The 12,685-nt window shown below is 35.7% G+C and overlaps 1 protein-coding gene across 2 annotated transcripts in view; it reads right to left on the bottom strand.

Annotated features, from left to right (window-relative positions):
* Positions 1-9,530, bottom strand: part of LOC109069824 (pappalysin-1-like) — an 89,066-nt gene extending 79,536 nt beyond the window's left edge. For both annotated transcript variants that reach the window (XM_042756800.1, XM_042756801.1), the window contains exons 1-2: positions 8,748-9,530; positions 2,311-3,382 (exon numbers count right to left, since the gene is read on the bottom strand). In XM_042756800.1, the coding sequence (XP_042612734.1) occupies positions 2,311-3,382; positions 8,748-9,129 (1,454 nt within the window). In that variant the 5' untranslated portion in view covers positions 9,130-9,530. The remainder of the gene's footprint in view (positions 1-2,310; positions 3,383-8,747) is intronic.
* Between the last annotated feature and the right edge of the window lie 3,155 nt (positions 9,531-12,685).

Here is a 12,685-nt window from a genome sequence, read left to right as displayed (position 1 = left end):
GTTCATAAAGTTTTAACTTAATGACTCTAAAAAATGTCATGTGTAACCATTAAATAAAAGTACTAGCATGTTTTGCTTACACCTTGAATTACATGTACACACTCTACTACCCAATGTTTTTAAATATAATTATATTGTTAAATATAAGTTCAAAAATATCATGATCAGTTTTTAAGGAGTCACACCACATGATATTTTACAACCGGAGATAATCTTGCCTTGCCATAAAAAAGTAATTTCAATGTCATTCTTTCAACAAGGCTTTTTTTTTTTCATTTTGATATTAGGACAGTATCACTCTGAAATGTTTGACTTTATGAAATTGCATCTCAAAGTATTTTTGAATAAATTAATATTTAATGTTGACAAAAATTTGCATTTTAAAAGCATTTTAACCCGATAAAGCCTACAGTAGCTTATTTAATACACACATTTCTAAAGTCTCTAAATTATTAACATTATCAAAACTTTGTTGAAAAACCTGTTGTATACAATCAACTACTGTACATGCCTTAAGTTGTCTCGTTGATCCTTTTTTTTTTTTTTTTTTTTTGATCAAGTTAACTCTAAGTATAATTCTAATTAGTGTAATTCTAAATATTTTCCCCTTCTTTTTACTGTGAAATCTAATGTTTTTTATAAAGTAAACATAAGAATAACTTTTATATTGTTAGCAATATTACAGTTGCTGGACTAAAGCAATTTATTCAATCATCATTTTTAGAAAAAAAAAAAGTATTAAAGGGATAGTTCACCCAAAAATGAAAATCTGATGTTTATCTGCTTACCCCCAGGGCATCCAAGATGTAAGTGACTTTGTTTCTCCAGTAGAACACAAAAGTGTTACAGTCTATCAGTCATACAATGTAAGTGGATGGGAATCATGGCTTTGAGAGTCAAAAAAACATACATAAACAAAACCAAATTAAACCCTGCGGCTCGTGACGATACATTGATATGTAAAGACACGAGACACGAATCGGTCTGTGCTAGAAACTGAACAGTATTTATATCGTTTTTTACTTCTGATTCACCGCAATGTCCGAATGGACCACTGATACTCTATCTACAATCTTAATTAGGAGTGTCAATGGTCCACTTGAGAGATAGGTGGCGGTAATGCACTGGGATTTGCATGCGATCTGCTGTAAAGCAAGAAGAAGAAGAAGATGCGTCACGTGCCAGCTGTTGAGAACACGCTCAGGACAGTTCGGACATTGTGGTGAATCAGAGGTAAAAAACAATATAAATACTGTTCAGTTTCTAGCACAGACTGATCGTTTCATGTCTTAACACATCAATGTATCATCACGAGCCACAGGGTTTAATTTGGTTTTGTTCATTTTTTAAAATCTCAAATCCGTGATTCCCATCCACTTACATTTATATGAATTTAATTTTTGGGTGAACTATCCCTTTAAGTGACAAATATGATACTACATGCTTTTGAGGAACATTTATTTGCATGATCTTTGTATTTTTTTTTTAATTTATATTTGTTTTATATTTCAATCATCACTGCAAAACAATTAAAACAGCATAAACTAAACATTTTAATATCATCATACTAAGACATATTATTGGGAGATATAGAGTGACAATTGATATTAATATATCAATAGTGACAATAGTGATTAAAAAGTCACACCAAAGATGGATTGTGCTGAGGAAGCTTGACTCTTTCAATGTACAGAGAGATATTCTGAGGGCTTTTTATAATTAATTTGGTGAACTTGAAACAATCATGTCCTTTTCCTTTATTTTTCTTTGTAAAAGAGCATAATAGGACCCCTTTAAATTGTTTAGTTGATATTTTTCCTTCTATATTTTTGTATGTATTTTGTGTATTTTGAGAATGTTTTAAGTGTTGATTGTATATGTAAAACACCACAACAGTCTGAACTAATTGCCCCAAAGGGGATTAATTAAGTGAAAAAAAAAAAAAACTAATAAGAATTTTATCCAAGTAGTTTGCTACATTGTTAAAACATCAGCAACTGTACCAAATTACATATTTTTACTCAGTTTGGACCTCAAAATAAAACTGAGGTGTTGTTTCCTCCTTGAATATGAGCTCCATTTTCCATAAGATGTAGCTGTAGAATTTGTCTAAAGGTTCAAATAAACTTCTTTAAAAAAAAAAAAAAAAGACTTTTTTTTTTTTTTTTTTACTGTTATTTCATATGTCAGGCTTTACAGGGTTAAGCCACACTATAGTCTGCTATTTGCAGGTTTAATTAATAATTCAACTACTTAATCAGTATGGAACATTCTGTGTGTCACTGAATAGGTTTGAAATAGCAGAATTACCTGTGGGGTGATGCAGGATTAAAGCAGGTCTTGGTGACATCAGTGATGTTGGGGTTGCAGCAGTCCCCATGATCGTAATAGAAATTGTCCCAGTTACACTCTGGGTCACAAACCCCGTTCCCCTGCTTGTATTCGGGGCAGTGTGTGCTCTGCCTCTTACAGTATCCGGCGTCAAAGCCAGTAAGCATATGGTTACATTCTGGATCGCACTCTTCATCGCCTACTTTGCTGATATCACAGTTGGCAAGTATTAGGCGTTTACGTAAGGACGAGTTGTAGACGTTGTGAACGGTGCGCTCCCAGGAAATGTTGTAGACACGGAAAGCATTGTTCAAGTGCTGGTGCTGAAGGTTGAGCTGGTGGTCTGTAATCGTCGGCCACCGTCCGTCATCGTCGTAGACGTTTATCACTCGATAGCGCACCGTCTTGGGTTTGCGGAAGCTCCAGAGCTGGTAATAGTTTGTAATTACCTCCACATTGTCACATACAGTCTGTCCGCAAGGTGGAGGTTTCAGTGCAGCATCACTGAGGACAGCCGCCAGGTTTCTGTCTGAGTCCTCCAACCGGGGGAAGCTCCCATCTTTCACCGTCAGCCACCGTCTTGACATGTTCTCAAAGTTCTCATGAATGACTAGCTGAGAGAGGTCACCAAACTGACCCAGACTGTGACCCATGTATCTAATGATCTCACGCTGGCTCAGAGCCCGATGCCACAAGCTCAAGTGTTCCATCGTACCCCTGTAGTTGTGATTTAAGGCGTTGCCACCGATCATTAGCACCTTGCACTTCTTGGTAAGAGGGCTGAAAATCTCACCAGATTGGTCTCGGCTTACAGCAACCTGTGCCCCATTTATGTATAGCTTCATAAAGAGACCGTTGTAGGTGATGGCCACGTGTGACCATTGATTGGGAGTGTAGGGTGCATTGGAGGTGATCGTGGTGAGCTTGTGGGCTCGGTCCGTTTTGAGAGAGAAGAAGAAGCGAGGGTCACGGTTGGCTTGGTCGCTGACTGCTTTGATGCCAAATAACCACCCTCTATCACTGGATGCGTAGAAGCATTTATCAAAGAGACCTGCAGGAAGATGACAGGTATTAGATATAAGAACAAGCAGAGAATCATGGTAGAAATGTACAATTTTATGTTTTTTTTTTTTTTTTTTTAATCAGCAAAACAATTACAATTTTTTTTTACATGAATTTCACAATTTGTTGTTGTTTGTTTAATGACAGAAGACAAGCTGCATAAACTTCACAAGTTTGTGTAAAACCTGATGATCTTGAGCTTCAATAGAAGCAAGAACATCTGATGTCTGTACAGAATCACGTTACATTTTTTCAAAAGCTTTAAACATTTATTTCAAGGTTTACCATTAAAAAATTAGTGGAAAGAAGTCTCTTATGTGAATTTATTTAAAAGCTTTAAACATTTATTTCAAGGTTTACCATTAAAAAATTAGTGGAAAGAAGTCTCTATTGTGATGGCAAAGCTGAAAATTTTAGTCTTCAGTGTCATTTCCTTCAGAAATCATTTCTAATAATTTGAAGAAAATTTCTTATTATTTTAATGTTGAAAACAACTGCTTAATATTTTTGTTAAACATTTATTTCAAGGTTTACCATTAAAAAATTAGTGGAAAGAAGTCTCTTATTTTAATTTTTTTTAATGGATCATATGATCAATTTAATGCATTCTTGCTGAATAAAAGTATCAACTTCTTTCAAAAAATATTTTATAAATGTTAAAAAATGTCATCTTTTTTTTTCAATTTCCCTAAATATTAACACTCTGTTAAGACTTAAATTTGATTTTCAATTCCAGATTTTCACTGCTTTCTTTTAGACTCCACTGTACCTTTCGTCTGTAATGAGGTTTTCTGCTCCGTAAATGCTAGACACAATTAGCAGATACTGATTTATAACAAAATCCATTACTGATTTTATAGTATAATGAAAGGTGCACAGTAGTAGTTCAGCAAACTGGCTGACGCAACACCACAGACGTAAGTTTCTGCAGCCTGATGAGGAGAGTGACGAAAAACTGTATGTGTTTATCCAGAAAAGTGGGGAACACAACGTCCAAGGACTACAGGCCTACAAGAAAGCATCTGCTAGCAATCAGGCCCAGACAGTGTGGTCTTGTATCAACAGAGCAAAGGTTACTTGAATTTTCAGTCTATTTTCTTGAAATATGCCTCAGCAGTAGGGATGTTTGAAATCAAAAATGCCTTTTTCGGCACAGTCCATATTATGATAGGGGCTCTGAAACCCTTTCTTCCTGTTTCGTTTGGAAACCATGTGCTGAGCTACAGAAGGAAACGTATTCTTACATTTAATGGGTACACGTCCTTCATAATCGTCCAGAGTGTGTAAAAGCTGATTTCATATGAATCATTGTATTTCAATACTGCAGAAATCAGATACAGGGCATATTCCAAATTTTTAATTCTTACATTTCATAAAAAAAAAATAATAATAATCAAACGAGCCCTACAAATCCACACAGCAGTGCTACTTAATCCAGTAAATTGCTGAGCAATGAAACCTAAAGTCAAAGACAGAAAGAGAGGATCTATGACCCTCATTCTGTCTTCTGCATGAGGAACTCTCTCGTCTTCCACACTGGAGAAAGTGCGTTTGTTAGAGGTAATTTGTGAAATTCAGTTAGGCCAAATAAGCAGTAAAGAGTTACCAGGGTAGCAGAGGAAAATATGACTATGCTACAGTACTACTTAAGCCATGTAACATAACTCCAAATTTACACATGCCTCTGCAACAGGGAAACGCATTTGGACTGAACTGCTTAAATTCATTTAGTGAAGCTGAATGCATGAGGATCTTCTGACCGCTAGGATTGACCACTTAAAAGAGATCGTTTATTCAGCAGCGCCTTACTAAAGAACAGACAGGAGCATGTAGTTCCCTCTCACTTCTTGGCTGCCAGCAGAACCACTGCCAGCATCTATAAAAATAAATTGTGCCATAAAACTGAGGAAATTACAATCTGTGAAATCCTGGAATGAGACCACTAAGTGGGAAATAACAAACAGGTACATTTCTTGCCAGCACCGAACTTTAGACATGCAAGGGGCTCAGTGTAGGGAAAAGGGATGGGGGTTCAATGAATGGATGGACACAATAGAAAATACAAATTTTACACTGATCAAAAATAAGATTTCATTAAAACCATCAGTGCAAAATAAATACTCTGCACAGCTTTAACTAGGACAATGCATTAAAAACTAATGTATGATAAATAGTGTGGAGAAAAAGTCTCATACGCAAATACAAATGCTGCTTGCTGCTTGCTTTGCAAATTAACTTACTTTATGAAATCAATCCAGTCATTAAACTAAGTACATGCTGAAGTTAAAATGCAATTTTGGAAATTAATGCAGCTGGCTCCTCGTGCCGAATATACTGTAGCATACATTGTAATCCTTTCCAATATTTCATGAAAGCATCCATTTTGAGTTCATTCAATCTCAGTATCCAGCACCATGGACAGAGCACTACAAAGTGAGCATTACGAAATGAAAGACAAGCGCAGCAGCTGTTTGGAAAAAAATTATATACACCTATAGTGTCTATATGCTTTTATTAAAACATCTGTAAGGCTATATTGTATTTGTTTAGACTAGCTACTTTTAAACTTAGTTGTTAGACTCATTTTATGTTAGATGTGGTGTCAACATATTTTAAAGTTAAGATTTTTTTGTTTAAATTAAAAAAAATATTAATAATTATATTTTCACTCACGCAGTATGATTAAGACAAAATGTTATTTATCAGTACAATAGGTAACACTTTAAAATAAGGTTCCATTTGTTATCATAAGATAAACCTTATTTAACTCACAATGAAAAATAGTTCTAAAACATTTATTAATCATAGCTAATGTTAATTCTAACATTGACAAATATATTACAAAGGTGGTATCTGATTATATTATTTTATGGGCCTCAGCTAACATGAACTAACAAGTAGTTAGTAAACTAAGACAGATGAATAAAAACTGTAACAAATGAATTGGTCATTTTTAGCATCAGCTAAAATTAACTAATGAAAACTTACCATACAAATTTATGCACTATATGTATGAATTTATATATATTTAAATAATAATAATAATTATTATTATTATAATTATATATATTATATTTAATTACATCTATTAATATATGTTTATTAATTTATTAACTAAATCAAATCTTCATAAACCTCTCATGAAGTATGAATTACCATTGTAAAAACATGAAATATCTGTTAACAACTACACTAACCAAACATAAATCATCCTGTTTAGTAACATGATAATTTAATATTTACATATTTAAAGCTATCATTATAAACCTCTAAGTGGTGCTATTGACAGTTTCATGAGGTGCATATTATATTATTGTAATGTGCCATAAAATATCCCTTTCCACGGTGTACTACACAGAGACCTCAATGACAACAATGAAAGAATAGTCAAAATGTACGAATTTTAAAATCAGACTGCATGCATTTTCAATGAAAACTTCTAGTAAAAATGTCATCTGTATGAGAACAGGCTCAGCACCTCTTTGTGCGCTCTTGCGTCTGAGGATCAGACTGATTGAAAGCAGGAGTTCATTCCATGATGTTTTGTGGCAAGGACTGTAATATCTTTACAAGAAGAAGCAATAACAAAACCACTTGAAGAAAGGATGGACAAGGCACTAATTTTATAGCTTCCTCCATCTGGACTGACATTTAAAGCATTTCCTTCTCATAATCCTATATTTGAAGAATCCTGATTGCAAAACAGATTAAAACCTGACAGTAGATATACGAGGGCAACAACTTCCATGGACCGCACACATTTAATGCTTTGTTTAAAACAAAATTTGCTGAACAGCACTATTAGATGCGCAGTTGGAGAAGCTATATAAACTCGGCCAGCGCCCCCTCGTTGCTTCTCAACGTTACTGTGACTAAGGAGATCATTTCGAGAACAGAGGAGTGGACTAATTTTAGATGACTCACTGACAAGATGTATTCAATCAATCCATTATCATGCAGCTCTCTGGAGATATAAAGCTTATTTAAAGACAGTGTACCCAACTGTATATAATTACATTAATTTTCAATGTCCTGAGTCTACGATTTGATATTTAAATCGTGCATCCTGAAATTAATCACTAAATTGCATGTGCATGTCTCACTAATTATTTTCAGTATTTTATTATTTATATATATATATTTTTCAACTCAGACATAAGGTTAACTTTGTACATTTAATCTATGTTAGACTTTCTGTCTAATATTTGTAAAAAATAAAAACTAAGCGTGTGGTTCTTTCGTAGATTTCTAATGACATCCATGTTAGAAAAACTGCGTGTTTTCGGGGTTCACGGGGTGCACGCAGGATTCATAAACCGACTCCACGGGTATTACGCTCTCTGTTGACTGGAAAAGGGATGGGGGAAAAAATAAATCACATATATTTGTTTGAAGGAAGAAAAAAAATACAACAACCGAGCAACTAACACGCCCACCTATGCTACTCCATCCCCATCAGAATAATGCGTAATGTGCGTAAATAGAGATTTTTCAAGGAAAAAAAAAACGTACGGATTTTGTTATCCGATTATAAACTATAAGCGTTTCGTTAGTGGCACATGAATACTTTTAAATCACATTTTAAAATAAAAAATATAATTATAAATAGCCATACATAAAGACTTAAGTAAAATAGGCGCCAGCTGTAGTGTTCAGTTTGGTATATAGGGTGTATATGTAGTATTTAGTGCAGAGCTGAGCACGTAAGGAGCACAGTAGCCTATGCATCGAAGGGATGACGCATTTGTTCAAGCGAATTCTGACACAGACAGTTAATCATACAGCATCATACAGAGAAATCTATATGCCGTTTTTTATTTTTATTTTTTTGCACGCAGACACTTTAAAATGCAGTTTTAAAAGTGTGAATACTATTATTAATAATAATAAATCAATAAACATATCAAATTCTTTAAACGCCATGACTTAAATAACAAACCAACAAAAACGATATTGGTGTAGCCTATTACAGTTGCTTTACTCCACATCACGAATCGTTCAAATATTAATAACTAGAAAGGACATTTAAATTGGTAACGTTAAAACTACAAGATGCTACCAAAAGTTGGGTGGCGATAACCTGCCAACCGCATGCAAAACCCAAGAGAGTTTTTGCTAATAAACAGCAAAGGCGCATCTCTATATGCCGTCCTCGGAGAGATGTTAACTATTCTCGGCACATGCTCGCCTTAGCTCATAAATAGTGAAAGTGATAAAAAGAAGTGTTAGAGGCAAGTGTTTATGCAACTAATCTCACACTGGATGCGATTTGTGAAGCACAGGCATGCTGCAGTTACACTATGAAATGATTTCTGCAGTGAATATAATGCAAGTCATAATTAAGCAAATCAAACCTCCGATAACAGCTGGAGAGCGCTGCCCACCCTCAGGTTTTATCCACATTTCCAGGGTGAAATTACCCCTTGGCACCTCTGCATTGGGTTTCAGACGCAGTTGGTCTCCTCGACCGGTAAAGTAAACAGCCCTCCGCCGTCCTGGGCTGCTTTCCCCCGCCTGTGACAGGCGCGGGGAGCGCCGATCTATCCCGGGAAGTGAGCGTTTGCCCCGAGGCATGCGTGTGGCACAAGGTCCTGGGAAGGTACTTCTGGCTTCCCTGATGCGTACCAAGTCTCTTTTAGACCTTACAATTCGCCGTGGAGTCCCACATTCAGATCCCAAGCACACGATAAAAAGCAAAAGGCAAAGAAGCCAAGTGCAAATAGGCAAAAGTTTCATTTTCAAGTGCAGAGAAGAGATTTTTGTCAATGGACAGGGGGATTTGATGATTTCAAAATACTAAATAGCGCTCGTCTTTGGAGATCTTTCCCGGTCTTTTGCTTTTACAAAAGCCTGTCAAGACGCGTATTCAACACCAACCAAGACGGCAATGCTGTCTTATTTTTTCCTTTATAATGTTAAGCCACGACCCCCTTTCCTTGCCCCTTTCAAAGACACTTCAACACAGATTGAGGGGGGAAAGGAATATGTTAATTCATCCAAGTGCTCCACCTTCCCAATTGAATGGATCCCAATTAAACTGCAGGGATGAATTAGTAATCAATCAGTGTGGAGAGGTCAAAATCATTTCCCATTCACTTTTTCTTCATCCGCATTTCAAATAAACTTGGCAAAAACGCGTGCCTCAAACACATCACATGCGCAACTCTAGGCGTACATGTATGAGTGTTTGAACGGGGTCAGTGGCGAGACCGGCGTCTGTCTCTTCAGAGGGATTCGCGTGCATTCAAGTTGAAATAACACGTAATATCCCCGGTCTCAATCGAACAGTCCGAGTGGAAAGAAAAAGACACGATTATCAAATGCTACATGTTTTGGGCAACTCTCGGTCGTTGAATTGGTTGTTTATTTATTTAATTATTTATTTATTTAATTAATTTTTATTTGGCCTAATAAAACTTAGTGTTAATAACCAGGTTCATTCTGACAGGAGTCGCAGGGGACCTGCTTGCTGTTTTGTCTCTCAGTGCGTATCTGAACCGGGACGGTGTTTTTATGTTGTGCAGCGCTGCGTTGAGAACCCTCTAGTGGCTACACGATGAACTCTCATTTATAAAAAAAAAAAAAAACATTTTAAATATGGTAAGGCGAGCTGAATATTTGTATTGTTCTTTCCTTTGTCCACAACGACCTATTATCGTGCGCAGCGCTGGCTGTGGAGAGTGACAGAAAGCCAAACGCAGGGTGCTGATGGGGAAAACGAGAAGGTACAGATTTCAAGAAAATTATGCTTTTTGTGTGTGCCTAATGAAAATATGTGTGTAATAACGACTTTAACGATGAAAATATTTGTGTGTGTTTAATGTTTTTGTGTGTGTATTATGGAAATATATGATGTAGAAAAAAGATGCTTTTTTGACCAGTCCCCAGATTAAGTTTTCCAGTTATTTTCCATGCTTTTGGTATATGATCTACAATTCTATAAATAAATAAATACACTCATAAATGGCATCATCCTTTCAGGGTGAACTCTAAAGCACAAGTAAATGTTTCTTTTTAATATGATTACTTAATGTTATATTTTCTCTTTCTAATAAACACCTTGCTGTGACCTCAAAGACCAGGTTAATAATGGATAAATTTACAATAATACCATCTTCAACTCTCTTACTTAAAAAAGCACAGCACTTAACATTCAAAGACATTCTCTGACAGAATAAATGACATGTTTTAAAATCTCAAAGCACTCATTTTGTGAAATGACCCTCATATGAGTACACTGATGAATTTAGAGTGGATATACTGTAGCACTGATGAATAATAGGAAGCATATACAGTACAGACATGCAGTATGTGACACCTAGAACTAAAGTATCGAAACATTTCCAGCCAGAGTCCTCTTATTGCTTTTCTTTATTGAATGTCAGCAGCAGAGGGAGCCTTGAAAATGACTGAATGCACTTCCTACATTGTGTGCTCCTGTTATCAGTGTCCTGGTTCTCACAGCTGCAGAGGGACTCCTTGCAAACATGTGATGTCAATACTGCTGAATATCAATGGGCACTGGTGCTAAAGGACCAGCGGGAAACCTATAGGGTGAGCGACTATAGAGCCCCTCATTTGGCAGATTCTTACCTCAAAGTTACTTTCAGCCATTCTTATTCAGCAGGATGTCTAAATCACTTTAAGCCCTTTGCTCAGGAAGGTTTTACAGTGATACTCTGAAGTACCTCGTCTCTTAGTACTTAAAATAGATGCAGGCTTGCTAATAAAACTCAGGAGGCAAAGCAATGAACTACAAACATATTTTTTGGCTGCATATACAGCTTAGAATATGCAGCTAAACAAACCGTAAACCTATGGAATATCCAAAATATGTGAAGAAAAATATTCCATTAAAATATCTAGTTATTTCTTTGTGATAAGTCATATATAGACAATATATTTTAGTTTTAGTTGATTGATTATTACTTTTATAATTATTTTTTTGTGTTGTTTTATATTTGTAATTGGGGGTGTGGGTGTCAAATTTGGCTTTTATTTAATTCAGTTTTATAATGCATGTCTTTTCCAATGTTAATATTTAATGCGAGAAATATTTGTGTGTAAAAAAGAAGGCATGCAGGTTTGTGGTGGTTTTTAAGTATTTGAGGCAGGATTTATGCAGTCAGTTATTATTTTATCATGTATCTGCTCTGGTTTTGCAATTGCACTCAGTGATTCACTGCTTTCCATTTAGCATTTTTAGTGGGGTACTCACTGCATTAAAGAAATTAAACTTTACAAATCATTCAAAGATAACGTTAAGAGAGCTCGGCACTAGTCCTGTATTGTGATTAATAGCAGGTTGCATAGACAGCTGAAGATGTCATCAGTGACGTACATATCCTGGTTTTTACTCTCTGCCTGCAATCAGGAAATGCAAGTCTGTTCATTTGAATTGATCCTGGCTTCTCTCCTACCTGAAGACCTACTACAACTAGAAGTCTAAGAGCAATTACACAAACACTTAATCGTTCTGCTGGTGCTGAGGCATAAGGATTTTGTAACGTATTTGATGCTCACTCAATGCTAGAATTTTTTAACCATGATTTTCTTGTTAACCCCAAACCTGCCTTTGCCTTCACTGCAAATACATATGAATAATCTTTGTGGAATTTTCCAGCACCTGCACAGAGGGCTGGGTCGGATAGAAGCTCCAATGCAGTATTGTGTAATAACAACTAAACATAAAGTCATTCATTCCAGTAAATGTCTTATTTGTACTCTTGGGCCATTAAGATGTATAATATTCATTGGCAGTAAAAGAACAGCTTGTCCACATAAAAGCCAAAAGGCAAGTGAGCCCCCATTACAATTGTGAAATGAATCCTTTTTATGACTTATTGGCAGATTTTATTAATGAATTGCATTTTGGGAGTACAGAGAAGAAATGCAGAAATGTGTCCAACAAACATCTTTCCTAATATCACAGCAAATGTAATGCAGAATTATTGTGTTGATTCATGAATATGAAAATGTCTGACTTTGATGATCATTTAAAAAAAGTTTGCAACTGAATCTTTCGCAAGTCAAACATGTACACGTGTGTATGTGTGAACAAGCACGTGCATGAACAAGCGTTTGTGTGTGTGTGTAGTAGGGGAAATTCCACCTGGTGTTTATTGTACCCATCTTTCAAAAAGATAACCATCATAAAAATGGAAAGGGATGCATGTTCTGACATCTATTGTATCTGATCCAATAAAGGAATATGGGCATTCCTTATTCATTCCAGAGATCAAGGTGTTCCCCCAATGGAAAAGATCAATTTGTAGTTAGGGAGACTATGGAA

The sequence above is a fragment of the Cyprinus carpio genome, chromosome A5, assembly GCF_018340385.1.
Source record: "Cyprinus carpio isolate SPL01 chromosome A5, ASM1834038v1, whole genome shotgun sequence".
Lineage (NCBI taxonomy): Eukaryota > Metazoa > Chordata > Actinopteri > Cypriniformes > Cyprinidae > Cyprinus > Cyprinus carpio.
The sequence above is the reverse complement of the archived record's forward strand: the minus strand, read 5'-3'. Positions and strand labels throughout refer to the sequence as shown.